The 22215-nt window shown below is 55.9% G+C and overlaps 2 protein-coding genes across 7 annotated transcripts in view; one reads left to right on the top strand and one right to left on the bottom strand.

Moving 5' to 3' along the window:
* The first annotated feature begins 10812 nt into the window (after positions 1-10812).
* On the top strand, positions 10813-21476 carry SNN (stannin). 2 transcript variants are annotated; one of them, XM_050774624.1, is made up of 3 exons: positions 10880-10936; positions 15934-16047; positions 18294-21476. In XM_050774624.1, the coding sequence occupies exons 2-3, from the start codon at positions 15995-15997 to the stop codon at positions 18643-18645; spliced, it is 405 nt and encodes a 134-aa protein (XP_050630581.1). In that variant the 5' UTR covers positions 10880-10936; positions 15934-15994; the 3' UTR covers positions 18646-21476. The 2 variants fall into 2 exon arrangements, with proteins under 2 accessions (XP_050630582.1, XP_050630581.1); XM_050774625.1 differs by lacking the exon at positions 15934-16047 and having other exon boundaries at positions 10813-10936.
* Positions 21403-22215, bottom strand: part of TXNDC11 (thioredoxin domain containing 11) — a 64144-nt gene continuing 63331 nt past the window's right edge. For all 5 annotated transcript variants that reach the window (XM_050774237.1, XM_050774241.1, XM_050774238.1 and 2 more), the window contains one exon: positions 21403-22157. In XM_050774237.1, coding sequence (XP_050630194.1) covers positions 21515-22157 — 643 coding nt within the window. In that variant the 3' untranslated portion in view covers positions 21403-21514. The remainder of the gene's footprint in view (positions 22158-22215) is intronic.

The following is a 22215-nucleotide window of genomic DNA, read 5'->3' as shown; positions in this document are numbered from 1 at the left end:
TTAAAGACTTCCATGGGCCTATTTCCTGCCTGTTTCCGGGCGGCAGAATGGTCTTCGCTCCTGGAATATGTTTTCATGTTGTCACCTCCAGTGTCCCCAAGCCCATGGCTCCGCCCATGGCTTCACTGACTGTTGGCCACTAGATAGGACTTGGAGGCTCCTCTGACCCTGTTCCTGGGATCGCTTGCAGCTGGCCTCAGCCTGATCCCCTGCTCTCCTCTGCACAGCGACTCCACCACTCGTTCTGTTGGCTCTTTGCTACCAATCCTCCTGTATCTATAAGCACCTGTTCATCTCTGCCTCAGTCCAAGGAATCAACCTTGCTCACTCAGGGACTCCAGGGGCCTCCACCCTGCTCTCCTGGCCTTGCTGTACCATTTTCTATACAGCAATCTCAGCCAGCTCTTTCAAATTTAATGTGGGACTGGCCACAGTGGCTCATGCCCTTAATCCCAGCACTCTGGGAGGCCGAGACAGGGGTATCGCTTGAGTCCAAGAGTTTGAGACTAGCCTGGACAACATAGCAATACCCCGTCTCAATTAAAAATAAAAAAGGGGCCAGGCACAGTGGCTCACACCTCCCAGCACTTTGGGAGGTGCAGGTGAGCAGGTCATTTGAAGTCAGGAGTTCCAGACCAGCCTGGCCAACACGGTAAAACCCCATCTCTACTAAAAACACAAAAATTAGCCAGGCTTGGTGGCCCGCACCTGTAATCCCAGCTACTTGGGAGGCTGAGGCAAGAGAATCGCTTGAACCCAGAAGGCAGAGGCTGCAGTGAGCCGAGTTCTCGCCACTGCACTCCAGCCTGGGTGTCAGAATGAGACTCTGTCTCAAAATAAAATAAAATAGAGAGAGAGGATGGGTAGGAGGCCACATCACTGGAGAGGGACCGACTCCCTACACCTACTAAACATGAACCTGCATTTATTGAGCGCCAATTACAGGCATCACCCTGTGTTAGAGACAGATATGGTCCTTGCCTTCAGAGACAAAGTTTGGGGCTAGGGGGCACCTTCCTTGTTTGTTTCCTGTCTGCCTGCCTACATCCATTCATTCATTTCCTTTCAATAAGTATTTACCAAACAGGCATGATGGCTCACGCCTGTAACCCCAGCACTCTAGGAGGCTGAGACGGGCAGATCACTTGAGTTTGAGACTAGCCGGGCCAACACGGTGAAACTCCGTCTCTACTAAAACTACAAAACTTAGCTGGATGTGGTGGCATGAGAGTGCAATCCCAGCTACTCAGGAGGCTGAGGCAGGAGAATCGCTTGAATCCGGGAAGTGGAGGTTGCAGTGAGCTATGATTGCACCACTGCACTCCACCTTGGGTGACAGGGTGAGACCTCGTCGCAAAAGATAAATAAATAAATAAAAGCCTTCACCAAGAATCCACAGTCCCTGGGTTACAGAGCTGGCACAGACTAGCAGACTTTTTCCCAGCCCTCAGGGGTCTCAGAGCCTGTTGGGGTCCACAGGTGAGATCTGGGCTGGGCTGTGGGAACACAGAGTGGGGTTGTGGGGCTGGTTTTTCCAGGCAGACTCTTGACTGGTGAGAAGGAGTCTGCAAGGAGGGGGCAGGAAATCCCAGGCCTCGGGAGCAGCTTGTGCAAAGGCTGGCAGCCCAAAGGAGACACAAGGAGCAGGGGACTGCGTGGCTGGCATGGAGTGAGGAGGCAAGAGGAAGAAGACAGGGCACGAGGGCAGTTGGAAATGCTGCGGGAGCCTCAGTGGCCCCACGGATCTCAGAGGGAACCAGGGACCTGGAGCTGCTGTCCTGGTCCTGCCCAGCCTCCCAGCCAGGACAGGCCAGGGCCTGCCTGAGACAGCTCACCAGGCTCCAACCCTTCCCTCAGGGGCCGGAGCAGAAGGGACAGGGCTTGGCAGGGTGCCCCGAGCAGGGCGGGCCATTCTTCCTGAGTCAAGAATTGCCCTCCCGGGGAGGCCTTGGCTCTGCTTGGAAGGGGTTCTCATTTCGTCCCATGCTCCTCCCCGCCAGAGTTCTAAGCAGGCGCTCAGTCTGCCGACGCACCAAGCCCATGCTACAGATGGAGAAACAGGCGCAGTGGAGTTGAGCTCAGAGCCAGATGCGGCAGAGCCAGGCTTGAACCCAGAGCCTGTGTGGCTCAGAGCCCAGAAAAATGTTCCCTGGAGAGCTCGTCCCAGGCGGGGCAGTCTGGTTCTAGAGCACAGATCTCTCCCTGAGCCTTGCAGGGCCTGGCAGGCTCGTCGGGGCTCAGGAAAACCACAGAAGCATCAACATCAGCTCCCTTGCTTTTTCCCTTGCTTTTTGTTGTTGTTGTTGCTGTTGTTGAGACAGGGTCTTGCTCTGTCACCCGGCTGGAGAGCAGTGCTGCGGTCTCAGCTCATTGCAGCCCTGATCTCCCAGGCTCAGGTCATCCTCCCACCTCAGCCTCCGGAACAGCTGGGACTACAGGCGCTCAACCACGCCCAGCTAATTTTTTGATTTTTTTTGTAGAGACGGGGGTCTCGCTATGTTGCCCAGGCTAGTCTCAAACTCCTGACCTCAAGGAATCCTCCTGCCTTAGTCCCAAAGTCCTGGGATTATAGGCGTGAGCCACACACCTGACCTATGTCAGTATTTTAGTATAAAATGCTAATTATTTAGTATCAACTGTCAACAAGAGCTCGCCTACCATTTGGAAGTGCCAAATTCCAGGGCTTGACATTTCCTTCAAGCTAGTAGTTTTGATTTTTTACTTTTTTGAGACAGGGTCTCTTACTCTGTCACCCGGGCTGGAGTCCAGCGGCACAACGATGGCTCACTGTAGCCTCAGCTTCCCAGGCTTAAGTGATCCTCCTGCTTCAGCCTCCCAAGCAGCTGGGACCATGCCCTGCTAATTTTTAAATTTTTTTGTAGAGACGGGGGTCTCACCGTGTTTCCCGGACTGGTCTCGAACTCTTGGCCTCAAGCATTCCTCCCACCTTGGCCTCCCAAAGTGCTGACATCACAGGCATAAGCCACCACACCTGGCCCTCAAGCTAGTCATGTTTATTATCCACCTGTTTACAAATACTGTGTGTGAACCTGAACCTTTTTTTGGAAATGGCCCTACATCACAGGGTTGTGGTGAAGATCAGATGTTGGAGTAAACTCCAGCTTCTGTTATTCTAGCTCAGCAGTACCGAGTCTTTATATGTTTCCAATTATTTGTTAAAATCTGAAATCTATGTGTGCCGATGGGGAGTAAGTTTCAAGATATATTTTCAAGTGAGAAATGGAAGGAACAGAACAGCATGTATGGAACATGGCCATCTGTGTTTTTAAAATGGGAATATATATATATATATGTATGTATTCTATATATGCCTGTGTTTGCGCAGATCTCTGGAAGGATGCACAGAGGAAATGGATTGTGCACCCCCCTACCCCCACACCCACCCCTTCCTCTCCTTCGCTCTTCTCCCCAGAATGTATGCAGCATACGGTGCATTTTCCTCTTTCTTTATTGTCTGTCTCCTCCAGGAAAATGGACGCTCCATCAGGGCCGAGGGATTTTGGGGTGTGTTTGCTGCTGACTCCAGCACCTAAACTTGCGCAGCCCAACCCAGCAACCCCAGCCGCGTGTGGTGACCAAGCGCTGGAAACATGGCTGGTCTGAATTGAGAAGGACATGAGAGTAAAATACATGTGAGTTTGTTTTTGGTTTTTGTTTTGTTTTGTTTTTTGAGACGGAGTCTCACTCTGTCGCCCAGGCTGCAGCGCAGTGGCGCGATCTCAGCTCACTGCAACCTCTGCCTCCCAAGTTCAAGCGATTCTTCTGCCTCAGCCTCCCAAGTAGCTGGGATTACAGGCGTGCATGTGCCGCCACACCTGGCTAATTTCTGTAGTTTTAGTAGAGATGGGGTTTTGCCATGTTGGCTAGGCTGGTCTTGAACTCCTGACCTTGTGATCCGCCCGCCTCAGCCCTCCAAAGTGCTGGGATTACAGGCGAGCCACTGTGCCCAGCCTATACCTGTATCTATGTACTTATACATGAATACATAATGTGTGTGTGTGTGTGTGTGTGTGTGTATAGAGAGAGAGAGAGAGAGAGAGAAAGTCTAAATACCATATCTGTAAATGTGACCTTATTTGAAAATAGGGGGCCATGCATGGTGGCTCATGTCTATAATCCCAGCACTCTGGGAGGCTGAGGTGGGAGGATCACTTGAGTCCAGGAGGAGTTAAGACAAGCCTGGGCAACACAGTGAGATCCATCTCTACAAAAATAAAATAAAATTAACCATGCATGGTGGCATGCACCTGTACGCCTAGCAACTTGGGAGACTGAGGTGGGAGAATCACTTGAGCCCAGGAGTTGGAGGCCACAGTGAGCTATGATGGTTCCATGGTGAGAGAGAGAGAAAGAAGTTATGTAAAAAAATAAAAATAAAAAGATTCCAGTCCAGTCAGGCACAGTGGCTCATGCCTGTAATCACAGCACTTTGGGAGGCCAAGGCAGGGGGATCACCTGAGGTCAGGAGTTTGAGACCAGCCTGCCCAACATGGTGAAACCCCATCTCTACTAAAATACAAAAATTAGCCAGGCATGGTGAAGCATAGCTGTAATCCCAGCTACTCGGGAGGCTGAGGCAGGAGAATCACTCGAGCCCGGGAGGCGGAGGTTGCAGTGAGCCGAGATCGTGCCACTGCACTCCAGCCTGGGTGACAGAGTGAGACTCTGTCTCAAAAAAAAAAAAAAAAATTCCCTTCCCAGGGCCAGCTCATTGTCCATCCACCTCCACACCTGTGAGCTTCTCTGGTTCCAGCACTAGGCTGTATCTGTCTGGCGCCTGGCATCTTCTCAGAGAGGCCCTACCTACCTCTGTCCTGCAAGAGCCCCCTCACCTCTTACCTTACTCTTTCCTTTTCTCCATAACATGTACACCTGTTTCTGCATTTATCATCTGTCTTCCCTCGGGAGAATGTAAACCCCACAAAGGCTGGGTTTTGCCTGCCTGGCTCACGGCTATCTCCCCAGCACCTAGCACAGTGCTTAGAACATAGTAGTTGCTCAGTTAAAACTGACAGAAAAGGCTGGGTGCGGTGGCTCACGCCTGTAATTCCCACACTTTGGGAGGCCGAGGTGGGAGGACTGCTTGAGCCTAGGACGTCAAGACCAGTGTGGGCAACATAGAAAAACCCTGTCTCTACAAAAAACATCCAAAAGTTACGTAGGCGTGGTGGCACGCACCTGTGGTCCTAGTTACTCGGGAGGCTGAGGCAGGAAGATCACTTGCCAGGAGGTGGAGGTTGCAATAAGCCAAGATCGCACCACTTCACTCCAGTCTGGGAGACAGAGTGAGACCCTGTCTCAAAAAAAAAAAAAAAGATTGCCAGAAAGGATGAATAACTGAATGAGTGAATAAATGAATGATCCAGTAGGTAGACGATGAGCAGACGCCACTGTTCAGTGAGTTTGGGGGAGGGTACAGCAGAAGGAATCACAGGCCAGGCTGGGGGCAGGGAGCACCCTGGGCGGGGCATGCTGTTCCCCTCCCTCGGTCCTCTCCTTATCACATGGACCCCAAAGACCCCAGAGATGAAGGCCAGAACCAGCCCAGACAGGCCCCGCTCAGACACGACAACCCAGATGGACTTTTCCAGGGGATGTAGAGACCTGTGGGATGGCCGCATCTCCTGACTGAGGCTCTGCTGTGCCCACCAGGAAGAGGACCCTGAGGTGCCCGGGCTGTGATCACTCAGCTGGTTCATCTCACTTCAGTCACTCCCCTGCCACTGTCCCCGTTTTTCCACCTCCCGCACCATCTCTTCAGTTACTGCCTTCATACTTTGCTTTAACTCATTTGTTCTTTCCCAAACACATTGATTTAAAAAGCAGTGGGGGCAGGGTGCAGTGGTTCACACCTGTAATCTTAGCACTTTGGGAGGCCGAGGCAGACAGATCACCTGGGGTCAGGAGTTCGAGACCAGCCTGGCCAACATGGCGAAACCCCATCTCTACTAAAATTATAAAAAGTATCTGGACATGGTGGCAGGGACCTCTATTCTCTGCTACTTAAAAGGCTTAGGTAGGAGAATCAATTGAACCCAGGAGGTGGAGGTTGTAGTGAGCCAAGATCGCGCCACTGCATTCCAGCCTGGGCAACAAAGTGAGACTCTGTCTCAAAAAAAAAAAAAAAATAGCAATGAGGGCTGGACGCCGTAGCTCATACCTGTAATCCCAGCACTTTGGGAGGCTGAGGCGGGCAGATTGCTAAGCCCAGGAGTTTGAAACCAGCCTGGGTAACATAGAGAGATTCCATCTCTGCAGAAAAAAATAATAGGCTGGGTGCGGTGGCTCATGCCTGTAATCCCAGCACCTTGGGAGGCCAAAGAGGATGGATCACTGAGGTCAGGAGTTCGAGACCAGGGTGACCAACATGGAGAAACCCCGTCTCTACTAAAAATACCAAAAAAATTAGCCAGCGGTGGTGGCGGGAATCTGTAATCCCAGCTGCTTGGGAGGCTGAGGCAGGAGAATCGCTTGAACCCGGGAGGCAGAGGTTGCAGTGAGCCAAGATTGCACCACTGCACTCCAGCCTGGGCGACAAGAGCAAGACTCTATCTCAAAAAAAAAAAAAAGAAAGAAAGAAAAAGAAAATAATAATAATAAAATTAGCCCAGTGTGGAGGCACACCTGTAGTCCCAACTACTCGGGAGGCTGAGACGGTAGGATTGCTTGAGCCTGGATGGCAGAGGATGCAGTGAGCCAAGATCACGCCACTGCACTCCAGTCTGGATGATAGAGTGAGATCCTGTCTCAAACAAAAACAAAACAAAACGAAAAGCTGAGTGGGGTCACACACACCTGTGGTCCTAGCTACTCAAGAGGCTGAAGTGGGAGGATCCGGGGAGGTCAAGACTGCAGTAAGCAGCGATTGTGCCACTGGACTCCAGCCTGAGTGAAAAAAAATCAAGACCCTGCCTCAAAACCAAAGAAAATAAGAAATAAAAAGCAATGAGTATGTCATTACCATATACAGAAACACAATACCCACATCATACACAGAAGGTAACTGAAACATACACACACAGAAACCCACACATTGTTCAATTCTAGCTGCAGAGTGCCAACTGCCCGGGATTCTGAGTCTGAGGTCTGTGCTCTTTCGAGGACGTAAAGGGGCTGAGCCAGCCTTACAGAGATGCTCAGGCCACACTAGCAGCAAGGGAGGCCTTGCCCCTAGAATGGGAGCTGCTACGGGTTTCCGAGCTGGGTGATGCCCTCTTTTCCTTCCACCTAACCTCACCCTGCAGACCTCACCAGTGGTTCACATCTCACCCTTCATGAAAAATCCCCTCTGGCCACGCAGTTTTCATTTTGTTCTCAGGCCTGGATCCCCTGTAGAGATGCCCCAGGAGCAGAGGCCTGCCCACCCGAGCAGGGAGTCCCAGCTGTAGAGTCTCCCTTGAGGCTGAGGTCTCTCCACCCCCGAGCAACATCCTTCCTTGTCCCGGCCCTTATAGCGGATGGGGGAGTGGGGAGAGGGCCAGGCTGGCACAGGGCACACCAGCTGGACCCCAGCAAGCCCAGGGAGCTGGGGTGAGCTCATTCCAAGTCCTTAATCATCTTCCTGGCTAATGAGCATCTGAGAATCTCCATCCCATTCTATAAGGATGAAACCCCCGGGATGTGAGGCCAGATGTCACCACAGAGGGAGGTAGAGGAAATGGGCTTGGGGGAAGGGCGCGATACTTCCTGCCTCCTCTTTGTCGGGGAGAGAAAGGTGGGACTGCAGCAAGCAGTTTGGGTCGTGGTTAAGTGCAGGATCCTGTACCCTATCTCATGGGCTCCAATGCAGGCTTGGAGCCCACTACTTTGTGACTTTCAGCAAGTGACTTCCCCATTGCTGCTCAAAGTGCGTTCCCGAATCATCACTACCACTCGGGAACTTTTGAAAAATGCAGGATTTCGGGCTTAGATCTACTGGGTCAGAAGCTGGGTATTTTATTCTATTTTACTTTATTTATTTTATTTTGAGACCGGGCTCAGCTCACTCTGTCACCCAAGCTGGAGTGCAATGGTGTGATCACAGCTTACTGCAGCCTCAACCTCCCAGGCTCAAGCAATCCTCCTACTTCAGCCTCCCCAGTACCTGGGACTACAGGCACACAACGCCACGGCCAGCTAACTTTTCTTTTTTAGAGATGAGGGTCTCACTACATTTCCAAGGCTGTTCTCAAACTCCTGGGCTCAAGCCATCCCCCTGCCTTGGCATTCCCCAAAGTGCTGAGATTACAGGTGTGAGCCACCGCACCCGGCCTCATCTCCATTTTTCAGATGAAAAAACTGAGGCACAGAAATGTTCGGCTGTTTTTCCAAAACCACCCAGCAGGAAAGGCTGGAATCTGACAATCTGACTCTCAGCTTCTATGCCATGCTGAATCTCCCTCACTATTTCCCCCCCAGAATCCTTCCCCTCTAAGTGTCCCTGCCTCCTCTGTCATCATGTTGCCAGTCCTGGCCCTGGGTCACCTCCCAGGTCCTCACTGCCTTCATACTTTGCTTTAACTTATTTGTTCTTTCCCAAACACATTGATTTAAAAAGCAGTGGGGGCAGGGTGCATTGGCAGAGACTAATGAGGTCTCTGCCAACTTGAGGCAGGGACCACAGAAGCTGCTGGAACTGGCTTTGTGGGAAGAATGTATTTCCTTCCACTCTGGGCTCTCAGGTGTAGCTGATGGGGCAGCAGCTGGGCAGACATGGGTGCAGAGCTGTCCTGAGACGCCTGGCGCTGGACTGTGGGGCAGCTGGCTGAAGCTGGGCTCTCCTCTGCCTTTCTGTCCTACCTTACTGCACGACTCCCAGCTCACCTCCTGAGCCTGGCTTCCTGGCTAGGCTGCCGCTGGACCAGCCCTGGAGTTCTGCAGTCTGATCATTCATTCATTCAGCATCCATGTATTCAGCAGACACTGTGTGTCAGGCACTGTTCTGGAGACACAGCAGTGACTGCAATATACCTAGTACTGGGAGAGAAGACCAAACGTTCATCACACATTGTCAAAAATATACAGTTTCACAGGGGGCAGGCTGGGCATGGTGGCTCATGCCTCTAATCCCAGCATTTTGAGAGGCTGGGGCAGAAGGATCACCCAGGAGTTTGAGATCAGCTTAGGCAACAAAGAGAGACCCCCATCTCTACAAATAATTAAAAAACTAGCCGGGCCTGGTGGCATGCGCCTGTAGTCTCAGCTACCTGGGAGGCTGAGGTAGGAGGATCGCTTGAGCCCAGGAGTTCAAGGTTACAGTTAGCTATGAGTGCACCACTGTACTCCAGTCTGGGCGACAGAGCAAGACCTTGTCTCTAAAAAAGAAAAAAAAATTGCTTTGTCAAATCCGCCCACATTCATAGATATAGGCTGAGTGGGAGGATGGCTTGAGCCCAGGAAGGAGTTGGATGGAGGCTGTAGTGAGCTGTAATTGCACCACTGCACTCCAGCCTGAGTGACAGACCAAGACCCCGTCTCAAAAGCAAAACCAAAAACCCCAAGGCAGCTCCTCTTGGCTAGGCGATCAGGGAGGGCCCTCCTGAGGAAGGGGCATTTAAGCTGAGATCGGGAAGATGAAGTAGAAGAGTTCCAGCTGCAGGGAACCACACAGGCAAAGGCCTGGCGGTGGAAAAGCCTTGGTGCATCGGGCGCAGGGAAGAAAACCCAGCCAGGCTGAGTGGAGGGAGTGAGGGCCTGGCTACCTTGGCCTCGTGAGCCCAACCCTCCATGCTCTTCCAGAGCCTTCTGCTTGAGAATGGGAAAGAAGTTTCCAGCAAATAAGGCCCCCGCTCCCGGAAGGAGGTCCCACCTCGACCTTACCCCCTCCTGTCTTCTCAAGTCCCCTGGGACACAGAGGCCTTGAAGGACCCACCCTCACCCCTTCTGTGGGTCCCAGGGCTGGGGTGTCCTCTCGTTGATGGCCTTTTTGGGGTGGATGAGTGGAGATTACTCCAGTAACTGGCGCCCCTGTCTTCCCAGGCAGACAGGCCTGGCCTCAAATCCCCTCTTCATCAGGAGCAGGCTGTGGGACTTCAGCTCTTTGGAGCCTCGGGTTCCTCATCTGTAAAATGGGAGGATTCTTTCTTCCGGAGTCATCTTAATAAAATGTGTTGGGCTGTTTATACAGGGCAGGCAGGCATTTGGTGGGGGCCAAACCACCGGGTTATCATGCTAAAAATAACCATGATTATAGATGGCCGAGGGGTGCAAATGCCTCACAGCCCCATTCCGCAGAGGAATGAGAGCTTCGTCAGGGCCTGGACCTTGTCTAGCTCGTGGCTGCTCCCACGACGACTGGCGTGGCAGGCACGTGGTCGGTGTTCCGCCATCGACTGACTGGACGGATGAATGATAGATACATAAATGAATTCGCGAACTAATTCCCAGCTTCCTCTGGAAGCAAGGTCATTCACCTCAGCGGTCGCGCCTCTCCCCTGCCCCGGATTCCCCACCACTCTCAGCTCTCGGGGAGTATGCAGCACTCTTCGGTGCGGCGTGCCTCAGTTTCCTCTGCTGTAAGCGGGCGGGACCAGGGCAGCCTGCGGGGGTCAGGATGAGGCTGGCGGAGGAAGGGCGCCTGTAGAGGGGCCCCGTACCCATGGGCGCCCAATCCGCGCTCTCCAGGGCCGAGCCCGCCCCCCGCCCCCGCCCCGCCCCCAGCCCCGCCCCGCCCGCTGCGCGCAGCCCCCGCCCCACAGTCCGTCGGCCCCGAGCGCACGTGACTCCGCCCCGGCCCGCCCCGCCCCGCCGTCCCAGCGCGGGCTCCCATTGGCTTCTCTGGGAGGCTCCGCCCCCAGCCGGGGAGGTGCCGGGCCCCGCCCGCCGCAGCGCGGGGCTCCTGCGTCCGGAGTGCGCGGCTGCCGGACCGGGCGGGCGGGCGGAGCCGGGCCCGCGGGGCTGCTGCGGGGCGATCGGGCCGGGCCGCGGCCGCGCCATGGTAAGCCGGGCGGGGCAGGCCGCGCGCTCGGGCCGGGCGAGGGCGCGGGGACCCGGGAGCGGGAAAGGGGCGGCCAGGACGGGGAGGGGCGCGCGCGACGGCGGGGCCGGGCCGGGGTCTGCGGGCGGGGGAGGGGCGGCCCGGCGGGCGCGGCTCGGGGGAGGGTCCGTTCCAGGGGCCGCGCCCGCGGGCCCGGGTTCTTTGTCAGAGGCGCTGCGGCGAGATCGGGACAAAGGAGGGGGCGGGGGGCGGAGGCCGCTTTGCGGGGATCGCGGTCGGCTCGCCCCCGCCCGTGCAGCCCCCGCCCGTCCGCAGCTACGCGCCCGCCCGCCCGCTTTCCCCCGGCACTTCGGGGTTCTTCAAAATTCTGGGAGCTCCGGGAAGGGCTCCGGGGGATAGGGGTCCAGGTGACGTCCGGCGCCCGTCTCGCGGGTAGGGAAACTGAGTCCGGGCCGCAGCGTTGGGCGCCCTGTTCCATGGGCACTGGCTGCGCGGCGTGGGCATGCTTGGGTCCCGTGGTCCCCGTCCCACACCCCGCCCCCGTCGGGCCGACTCGAGCTACCTCCCCAGCTGCCGTCCCCCGTCCAGCTGTCGCCCCCTGGGCCGAGCCCCCTCCTCCCTGGAGCCTCGCTTTGCTCCTCCGTAGAGTGGGGGAGACGCCGGCGGCGCCGGGCTGGGCGGAACGGGAGGGTGCGTGGAGCGCGCCTGGCACCGCGCCTGCCTAGCCGCCCGCGCTCAGCACTTGGGAGCCGCCGGGGCGCTGTCACCCCTAAGTCCCCAGCACCCAGCCCAGGTCGCCCAGCCCGCCCCAGCGAGGACAACATTGGGGTTCACCTGTTCCCGGCCCCTCAGGCATGCGGGAGAGGAGGTGGGGAGAAGGTGGCATTTTAGAGTCAGGGTCGAAATGCGGGATTTGGGATGCAGGTTGCCTGGGTTTGAATCCCTGCGCGTCTACTTTTGAGCTGTGTGACCTTGGACAATGGACTGAACTTCTCTGAGCCACCGATTTCTGTATCTGCCAAGAGGGAACAGTAATAGCTCAACTGCCCTGTTGTCTTGAGGCAGAAAAGAGACGTCAGTGTGAGCTGTTTATCTCAATGTCTGGCACATATAATTGCCACCAACTTTCTCCGGCATCTACCAGCAAAGTTGTTTGGCCAAACAGGCCAACCCTGGGCCAGCCTGTGAAAATGTGATTCACAGGGTGGGGGCATGAGCCTCTGGCCTGGGCCGAGGAAGACCCCGACTGACCTTGGGGCAGTCCCGAATCAGAGCTCTGCCGGCTCCCGCTTCCTCTTTTGCCACTGCGGAACCTAGGGGGTTCTGGAGCGAGTTTCCTCTTCTGAGGATGGGGGTGTCATGGTTTGGGGTGGACGATGAGATGACACTGGCCAGAGAGCTGGACACAGCCCCATCAGTGTCAGTCCTACTGGCATCCGGCTGTTCTCCGTCCTGGCTTCTGGGGGGCCGGTGCCTTCTGTGATGCGTCCTTGTGTCCCACTGGCTGCCCAGGGCCCAGGGCAGAGCAGACGTCCCACCTTGTCCTGGCTGTGTCCAGCAGTGCCCTCTTCTCCCTACAACCCTGTTTTCCCAGTCAGAACCTGGGGCAGGAAATGTTTCTGGTTTGTGAACTGGGGTTCGCTGAAGAGTTTGTTGGCACCCTTGGCAGGTGGCTTTATAGGGGCAGTGTTGAAAGCTCCGTGGGGATGGCTGGCCCCTGTAAGCAGGGCAGCCCTCCTGGCATCTCTCAAGGAGCCTCAGGAGGTGGCGGCTGCCAGGCGGGGGTGTTTTGCTGGTGGTGAGCCCGGTAATGCTCGTGATGTGCCCAGTTGAGTTAGGAGGAGGCAGCGTGTCCCTGGGGAAGGGGTGTTTGTGGGCCTAGGCCACGCTCTGTGCCCTCCTGGTCCTGGCGGTGGGCTTGGGGGTCCCTCGGGCTCAGTGTTCTCCCTTTGTCCCTCCTGTAGCACACAGGAAGGTGTAGCTGGTGACATGCAAACCTAGGTGACCTCGTGGCCCTTTTGTTTTCACTTTTCTTACCACTTCTTATCCTCCCCATGACCTGGTAGATGAGGTCAGGGACTTGTACCCACTTTGCACATTGAGAAACTGAGGCCAAGAGGAGCAGCTTGCTTGGCTGGGAGGAAGCAGGCCACAAAAGTGAGTGCTGGGCTGGGAGGATGGAGGGGACTTCAGCCTGCTCTGCTGCAGGCTGTGGGCCCCCCGGGCCTAGAGCAAGTGGAGTGGCCTCTAGAGTGGGATCAGGCTCAGACAAGCCAGGGCCCTGGGAGGGAGAGCAGGACAGGAGGATACCCCTCCCCTCACTGGTAGCTGGGGCAGGGACTGTCCATTTGAATGGCTCTGACGGAGTGGGGTTCACCCCTGGCTCTGCCCCCATGCTCCTTGGGTCCCAGTTACTGATCTCTGTGGGCCTTGGCAAACCAGGTAGGACAGTGTCAGTAACACCTGCAAGCTTGGGCGGCTGTGGGGAGTGGCTGAGGGCGGTGCGGGCCCCCGCTCACATGGCATGGCTCAGGCTTGTCTTGCTGTTATTAATCCATGGGACGCATGTGGGCTCTGTCAGAAGACAGAGCGTGTCCCGTGCTGCAGTTGAACCCCGTTGGGGTTGTTTGAGGGTGCTGGGGCAGGGGGTTCTGGAGAGCCTGGGCCTTGGAGCTTGCTTTTATGGTGGGTGTGTGGGATCTGAGAGTCAAGACCCCCTTGGCAGAGGATGGCAGGACTGAAGGCACATGGAGCAGGAGGGTGTGTGTTTGGGGGATCCAGATGGCCTTGGCCTTCAAATCCCAAGCAGAGGGGACACTCCAGCCTGCCCAGAGATCGAAGGCCCAGGCTGTGCTCTGGCCCCTAGCCCCTGGCCCCTCTGCACTTGGAAGACGCCCCCTTGGCTCTGCCGGGCTCCCCTCTGGGCTCCCATCCTGCCTTCTGGCTTCTTGCTTCACCTCCCTACATGCACCTCAGTTTCCTCACCTGCCAGATGGAGATGCTAGGGTGAGCAGAGGTGGCCGCAGCCTTGCTGGATCAGATGCTGGTGGGAATGATGGTTGCTGGGTGGGCCAGGATTCCCATGTGCCAGCCTGGGCATCCCCCCAACCCAAGCTGTGGCCCGTCTCTGTTCCCTGCATCCTGTGGGCTTTACTGGATCAGGGCGAGGGGTTACCCAGCTTGCAAGACACAGCTTTGCTCAGAGCGGCTAGAAAGGAAGAGCAGACAGGTGGGGTCCAGCCAGGCACAGGGCTTGTGGAGACCTGCTGCCCTCCGTGCTTTGAGTTTCCCTGGGCTCTGCTTCTTGGCCACCCCCTTCCCTCCCTGCCTGCCAGCAAGCATGGAGCCAGCTGCCCCTCCATGGGCTCAGGCCTGCCAGAATCCACTGGCACTCACCGCTCTACCCCCACACTTGGCCTGTGGCCCTCTCCCACTCAATCTGCGGCTTTTCTGAGTCTGTTGGGACAGAACATGGGGACCTGTCCTCAGGGTCCTGGGAGTGCCGGGGTGTCAGGGACCCCCCACCTATGATCCCTGTGAGAACAGGGTCTCCTCTAACTCATCACTATCTGCAGGGTGGGAACACGCAACAGACATTTACTGAGCACCTACTGTGTACCCGTGCAGGGCAGGGTACAGCTGTGGGTGGGACAGACGGTGCCCTCCTTGGACAGCCTTGGAGTCCAGTGCAGGGAGTGACACAGCAGCCAGAGGACAGCCCTGAGCCTAGAGAAGGGCAGCTAGCAAGGAGAGCAAATGAAGTAGGGCAAGGCTGTAGTGGTGGGGCGTGGGAGGAGGGGCGTCTGGGGCCAGTGGTATGGGAGGGCAGCCTGCAACAGAGGCCTTCTGAGAAAGTCCCGAATAGGAAGGTGCCAGCCATGGGGCAGTCAGGGCAGAGCTGGGAGCATGGGCTCACAGCGGAGGGTGTGGGGACGCCTAGGGAGGCAGGGAGCTTGGATTCTCTTGTGCTGGGGAGGGTTCTGAGTGGGGATAACGCCATCTCATTTTTGCAAAGATAGTTTCTCAGGAAACATTTGCTGAGTGAATGAAGGAACAGATATGCACTTGGGAGGGCCGGACCACAGGCCAGGTGTGACTGTGGCTCGGTCACTAGGCTCTGTGCTCACGGTGGGGGCAGAGCCCCACATCTGGCCCTGTCCATGCCTCCTGGCCTGGGGTCAGGGTGGCAGACAGGGTTTTGAGGTCACCACTCCTCTTAGAGAATCCCTTTGAGCTGGGGCTGCCTGTTCCTCAGTTTCCTCATTAGTCCTGGGGCCACTGAACTCACGTGCCTCCTGGCCTCCCCACCTGGCTTTGCCCTGCCTACCCCAGGTCATGGTGCCATTGTTTGATTTTCTACTTCCTGTCCCTGAACCACCCCCACCCCCAAACACACACACTTCCCCTTCCGAATTGATACTGACTTGCCTTCCTGTCCAGAAGGCCCAGGGGAGGGCAGGTGCCCCAGCAGGCCCTGTGGACCAGAGGTGCAGGGGAGAGGGAAGCGGGAGGTGGGAGGCACAGGGCAGGTTGGTGTTCTCCCTGCAGGGAGAGAACACAGAGGTTGGTAGGGACAAGTGTAGACAGGCTTACCCAGCCATGGTGGGCAGGCTGTCTGTGGGGTCAGAGGGGTCCCCTGTCCAGTCTGGAGGCGTGAGAGAACAGCTAAGTGGGGTTGTGGGACTGGACGGTGGCAGGGGAGAGGCCAGGGTGGTCTGTGCTTGCAGGGGACAGAGCAGGGCCACCGGGGAGCTCATGGTCCACTAGAGGGGGAGGTGGGCGCTAATCAGGTGGCCATGCTCCAGAAGCCAGGGCTACACGCCAAGGCCACTGCTCCGGAGGGAAGGAGCCCGACCTGGACTTCCGGGTTGGGAAGGCTTCCCTGCCAGAGCTGATGTTAACCGGTTCAGGGTTTCTTTCTCCAGCCAGGCCATCTGTGTGGTGGGGGCTGCCCTGTGCACTGTAGGTGCCAGCAGCATCCATGGTCTCCCTACTAGATGCCAGGATTGCCACCTGCCCCCAGTTGTGACAACCAGAATTGGCGCCAGACATGACCAGATGTCCCCAGGGTGGGGGCAGAGTGGCCCCCAGTTGAGAACCACTGAACAAGGGTAAGCCGCCAGAACATTCTGGGCAGGGGCAACAGCCTGGGCCAGGGCCTGGTGGGAGGGTTCGTGGGGGGTCAGCGTGGCTGGTGAGCAGGGCATACTGGGGATGTGTAGTGTTCGGTCCTGCAGGTCATTGTGAGGACTTGGAAGGTGTCCTGGCTGCAGTGGCCCCTGAGGGTAGACAGGGAGATCCTTAGCGCCTGCAGCAGCCTGGCTCCTGGAGTCAGGGGGAAGGCAGTGGAATGGAGGGAGGGCGCCTCCTCTGCCTAGGGCCTCTGCAGAAGCTGCCCGTTTCCCGGTTCCTGGTCCCTGGACAGATGCTGGGGGCATTGACTTAACTGCCTTTGACCTTCAGGCAAACCTCGCTTCTGGGGAACCTCCTGGTTGGGTAAGAATCATTTCTCCTTAAGGCTGCTGTTCCTCAAGGACGCAGCAGGTTTGACCCTGTTTGGAGGGAAAATCTTCCAGTGCCGTCTGTCTGCGCTGATGTCAATCTTATCCAAAGGGAACAAAAAGAAGCCAGACGTCTCATTCTGAGTGCCAACCGCACGCCCAGTCCTGTGCGGAACGCGTCCCTGGCCTGTCCTCATCCTCCCTGACCCTGGGCGCAGTAAGCGTTTGCTCTGTTTGTGGCGAGTGAGGCAGGAGAGGGAAGAAAGTGCGGGCCAGAGAACCTGCCAGCATCAGCACTGCGGGGCAGCAGAGGCAAAGCCCTGGCCTCAGCAGTCTCACTGGCTGTGCCTTGGGTGTCACCTAGAGGGCTGACAGGGCGCCTGGAGCCGGGGACTCTTAGACCTTATGTGCATTCCACAGCCACACTGTCCTCAGCCACTCAGCAGGACCACCCCCCGGTGAACTCCGTGGCTTGGCCAGGTGGAGATGGTGGTCCCAGCCCTCCAACTTCTGGCATCATTCCTTCAATATGCGGAGCACAGGCTTGGCCTGGCCTGGGAGGGGGCTCGTCCCTGCCCCCACCCAAATCAGCTGGTGCCCCGACTCCTGGCACTTGCGGGGGGACCCTCTCCGCCTTCAGAGCCTTAGCCCTCACTGTGCTCCCTGCCAGGAACACTCTTCCCCATCAGCACCACCTCCCTGCCTCTCACCTGCCCACCCAAGTTAGCATCTTGGCATCTGGTCATTGTGTTCCTGACAATGGCACCCTGCATTGCGAGTGACGGGCATTTGGGGTACTAACCAGTTGCAGTCTGGCTCCCGCACTGGATGCTAAGCACCATCAGGGAGGGAGCCTCTGTCCCACCCTCCCTGCCTCCCTGAAACTCTCCCAAGTGCCTGTCTTCATCTCCCGGGACACTCTACCCTGTTGCTTGCTTGGTTGGCCTCCGTCCAAACCACACAAGGGACTCTGCCGCCCAGCTTCTTTCTCAGATGGTGTGCCGCGTTCCAGGGGTCTTCCCAGACCAGCTGCAGTGTCTGGTGACAAAGGCTGTTGTCCACTATACCCTCTCACAGGTGTCCCCAGAGGACCTGCCTGTTCCGTATACGATGCCTGTTTGGGAGAGGGACTGATGTCATTTCTTTTTTGTTTTTTTTTTTTGGAGATACTCTTGCTTTTGTCACCCAGGCTGGAGGGCTAGAGTGTAGTGGCGTGATCTCGGCTCACTGCAACCTCTGCCTCCCAGCTTCAAGCAATTCTCATGCCTCAGCCTCCCAAGTAACTGGGATTACAGGCACGTGCCACCATGCCCAGCTGATTTTTGTATTTTAGTAGATACGCGGTTTCACTATGTTGGCCAGGCTGGTCTTAAACTCCTGGGCTCAAGTGATCTGCCCGCCTCAGCCTCCTAAAGTGCTGGAATTACAGGCATGAGCCACTGCGCCTGGCCACTTCTCTGCTTTCAAACCCCCATCTCTGGCCATTAGGAGGCCCTGGCTCCCCTCAGTCCCTGAGTGGTCATGAACACTGAGTGGGGGGCCGGGCTTCCCAAAGGCGCACCCTCAGCAGAAGAACCTGAACCGTGCCTGGCCCTCTGGCATTCTTTGCTGCAGCTGTCACTGTCACAGTGCTCTGCAGCCAGCGAGGGTGACTCGCCTGCCCGCTACAGCAGCACTCTTGGGGTTTCAAAGGTCATGAGCAGGAGCTGGGTGAGGACGGGCAAGCAGACACCTTCGAACACCGGCCAATATGCTTTTTGGCAGGGTGAGGGTGGGACGGGCAGGTCTGAGAACAATTAAAAATAGACCACGTGTTAGTGCCAACCGCAGCTCGTTCAACCTGCTTTGTCTTTCAGGACTCCCGTGTCCAGCCTGAGTTCCAGCCTCACTGAGTGGCCACCCCCAAAGCGCTTCCATCCGAGGAAGCCCCCAGCACTGACCATGTCTATTATGGACCACAGCCCCACCACGGGCGTGGTCACAGTCATCGTCATCCTCATTGCCATCGCGGCCCTGGGGGCCTTGATCCTGGGCTGCTGGTGCTACCTGCGGCTCCAGCGCATCAGCCAGTCAGAGGACGAGGAGAGCATCGTGGGGGATGGGGAGACCAAGGAACCCTTCCTGCTGGTGCAGTATTCGGCCAAGGGACCGTGCGTGGAGAGAAAGGCCAAGCTGATGACTCCCAACGGCCCGGAAGTCCACGGCTGAGCCAGGATGCGAGGCTCCTGGTCCTGTTTGCAGCCGGCCGAGAGGCGCTGGGAGGGGCAAAACCACATGGACGCGCTGCTGTCTGAGAGGAAGGGCTGACACTTGCTGGCATGGCCTCTGCGGGCTTCGTCATCGCATGCACTGATGCCCGGGGACCTGGCTGTCCTGGGCTTCGCCTCGGCCTCCGGGTGAGGCTGCCCATTGCAGGCACTGGGCAGGCCTGACCTTGCTGGGTCTCATGGCCCTGTAGCGCTTTTGTTACTTGAATGTCTAGCTGAGCCTGTTTTTGATGGAGCTACTACTGTAATGCGTGAACTAACAAACCTGTGAACTGTAAATAGGCCCCTGGAAGCACGTGCTTAAGCCCTTTTGCTGATTTTTAAAAATATCATCTAGCGCACACGGGACTGGTTTGATTCTGGCTGTACTAATGACAAGCTGAGTCAAGACCCCGGAGGGTCATAGGCTTGTAAAGGCCCACGCCGCACTCGGCAAGGGTCTCTCATGTGTGTCCGTCTGTGTGTATATCAAGGAAATGAGATGCCAGTTTGGGGTCTCGTGGCTGACCAGTTGGGGTGCTTGGGTGATCTCTGCTTGGTTAGTCATGGGTGGAAGAAGAACCACACCCCCCACACCCCTCTGTTCTTTCTCCAGATAGACTCACTTGTTAAATAGCAGTTTTGTTGAGTGGAGTTACTGCCGGGAAGCTACTGGACCTGCCTGGGAGCCAGTGAAGGGCGAGTCAGGGCACGTGTCCCAGAGGCTGCCAGCGTCCTTGTAGCAGAGCAGTTTCTTGCCGCTTTGGTCTTCAGCATGCCGAGTCCCCCATCCCGAGTGCAGGCTTCGCTGAAATTGCTCTGGTCCTCGTAGAACCTGTGGTGGCTACTTTTGGTCTGAAACCCAGCTGGCCCAGCAAAGAGAAAAGGTTGTATGTTTTGTATTGGTATTTCCTATTTTCTGCACTGGAGGGGAGGGGACTGTTGAGGTTCTGTCTTTTTTCTTTTTTTCCTCTTACCTTTTTACACCACTTGGCTTCCTTTCCTCTCTGATGACTGCCTGCCTGTGGGGTCCTGTCTTCACTTTCCTCAGCGGGTCTCCAGTCCCCTGACCCAGCTCTGAAGGCACTTAGGACCCAGGGAACATTTCTTGCGTGCACATTCCCACAAGAGCCACCAGACTGCTTCCTGCCAGCCTGTGCTTGCGGCAGGGAACCGGGGCAGGGCAGAGGTGAACTTTAAGTTCAGGACTTGTCTGTCCCACAGGTGGTTCTTGGGTGAGCTAGCATCTCCACAGCCTGTCTTCAAGGCCTCCCTTGTGTACACTTCAGTGAGTGAGCTCACTTCGATTTTTAATCCCACCACCATAAGCACATACTAATTTTATTTATGATTCAAACATGACTCGTGCCGGCCATCCCTGTAATAGATGGAAGGTCAGCCCGGGCTTAACCACAGAGCACTGGCCCTTAATGCCTGAGCTCAGAGCTCTGGCCTCCTGCTCAGACTGAAGGCACCTCCTCTGGCCTCACCTAAGCCTCTTCTAAAATACGTGTTGAATGAATCCATGTTCTGGAACCCCCAGGGCGGGAGAAGTAGGGAGGACTTTGTTTAAGCAGCATACACCTAAATTGGGGGTTTAAACATTTAAGTAGGAGCTTGGGGTGGAAAGAGGGACAGCTGGCTGGGCCATCTGAGCAGAAGGTAGTAATGAAACACCTCAGTTGGACTCTTGAGAGCCCTTAGGAAGCAGGAGAGGCAACACCTCTGGCTACTCTGGTGTGGCCAAGTTCAGAGGAGGTGGTGGTGGGGCAGGCGTGATGTCAGCAGGAGCCCTGCAGGCTGGGTGGGCAGGACGTGTGGTTGGGGCCACTGAAACTAGGTCTAGGAGGGAGAACAGAAGTTCCCAAGGTGCCGACTGGAAGATGGGGGAAAAGGTTTGCTTTGGTGAGTGAAAAAAGGCTGGGTGTGTGATCCATCCCCTCACGTTTCAGAACTTCCAGGCTTTCTACCTCGACTCTCACCGCAGCCAGCACATACACCTAGGCTGTTTTTCTTTCCTCCACATCCGAGGGACACAGGAGCAGCTAGGATCTGCATTTTCAGGTTCCGAGCCTGACCCCTGGAACTGACCAGTGCCCAATTGTCAGACTTGGCCTATGGTTTTGACCTTGCCAGTGAAGTTTCAGTTTTGAAGTGATTAAATGTCACTTTCTCATCAGTTTCACTTCTGGAGGTTTTCTGATCCCACTCCCTGGTGGCAGGGATGTACCTGGGAGTTTGAATCAGGCCCATTTGAGCGTGGTAGCCGTGTTGGGTGAAGGTCAGGGGCTCAGTGAGGCACTGGGGGGGTTTTCAGGAGGAAAATGAAAATGGCTGTATAACCAGTGAACCACATCATAGCTCTCACTGTTCTTATTTTTCAATAGCTTTTTTTTTTAGCATAGACACCAGAGCCACATTCAAATGGCTTAGTAGGTTATGACCTCTCTTTGAATTATTTCTGAATGCCCAACTGTTGCATTCAAGTTTTCTGACTAATTAAGAAATTAAGCGTTCATCCTTCGTATCACTGCAGAAGCAACAGTGGGGGGACAGGGAGGGAACTCTTGACACTGAGCCACTAAAATATGGACTAATTTTTTGGACAAATCTTCAAACGGACTGTGCTACTGTTTTTGTTTCAAAGCTACCAAGTTTGTGCAATAAGTGGAAGGGATGTCATCTCTCTTCAATAAATGCTGAATGACATTCAAGTTGATTTTCTAGACCACTGAGAAAATCTTTATTTACAATAAATTTCAATAAAATTTGCATAAATATATTCCCAATGTACAATTTTCACCTCTGATTTCTTCACGTCATTTAAAAAGTTAGTCTGTCCTGTTCTCGTTATTCCTTTCAGACACCAGTGTGGCACTGACATTGGCAGGTGGAGGGGAACTGCCAGGGAGCTGGGGGGTGCTTGAGGGCTCCGGCTGCTTGGGGCGGACCTCTTTCCGGGTCGCCAGGCTTTCAGCTCCATCCCTGCCTTCCAGTTTCCTCTCCATGGTCGCCACCAGGATCTTGAGCCATGTGTTCTCGGTGAGGAGGTTTTCCGAGGCATCGGCCAGCTCCTGTAGCTTGCGGGCCAGCTCCTGCAGCTCGCGTGTCTTCTGCTCGTAGAGGGCCTGCAGCTGCTCACTGTGGGCGCGGAGCAGGCTGTGCTGCTCCTCCAGGGCCCGCTGCTGCCGCCGCAGCCGGTGCTCATCTCTGCGGGCGCTGGAGAGCTGGGACTCTACCTGCACTTGTGCTCGCTGGAGGCTGCTTATTTCTGCTCTCAGTTTCTGGATCTCTCTCTCCAAGTGGGAGATGTGCCCCCGCTGTAAGACTGCCTCGCTCTGAAGACACTCCTTGGTAGGAGAGTTAGCCATGTTCTGGGGGCTGGAAGCAGGGTCTGAGTGATGCAAAATGAACTTCAACAGGTTTGGAAGGGTGATGGGGAGGTCTTCAGGGTATTTCACACTTAGGTCCTTTCTGGAGAGAAAGGGAAAGGAAGCAAAGACGGGAGTCATACCAACACAATTAGTCCAAA

This window comes from Macaca thibetana, chromosome 20 (genome assembly GCF_024542745.1).
Source record: "Macaca thibetana thibetana isolate TM-01 chromosome 20, ASM2454274v1, whole genome shotgun sequence".
Classification (NCBI taxonomy): domain Eukaryota; kingdom Metazoa; phylum Chordata; class Mammalia; order Primates; family Cercopithecidae; genus Macaca; species Macaca thibetana.
Note: the sequence above shows the minus strand (reverse complement) of the source record. Positions and strands in the feature narration are given on the sequence as shown.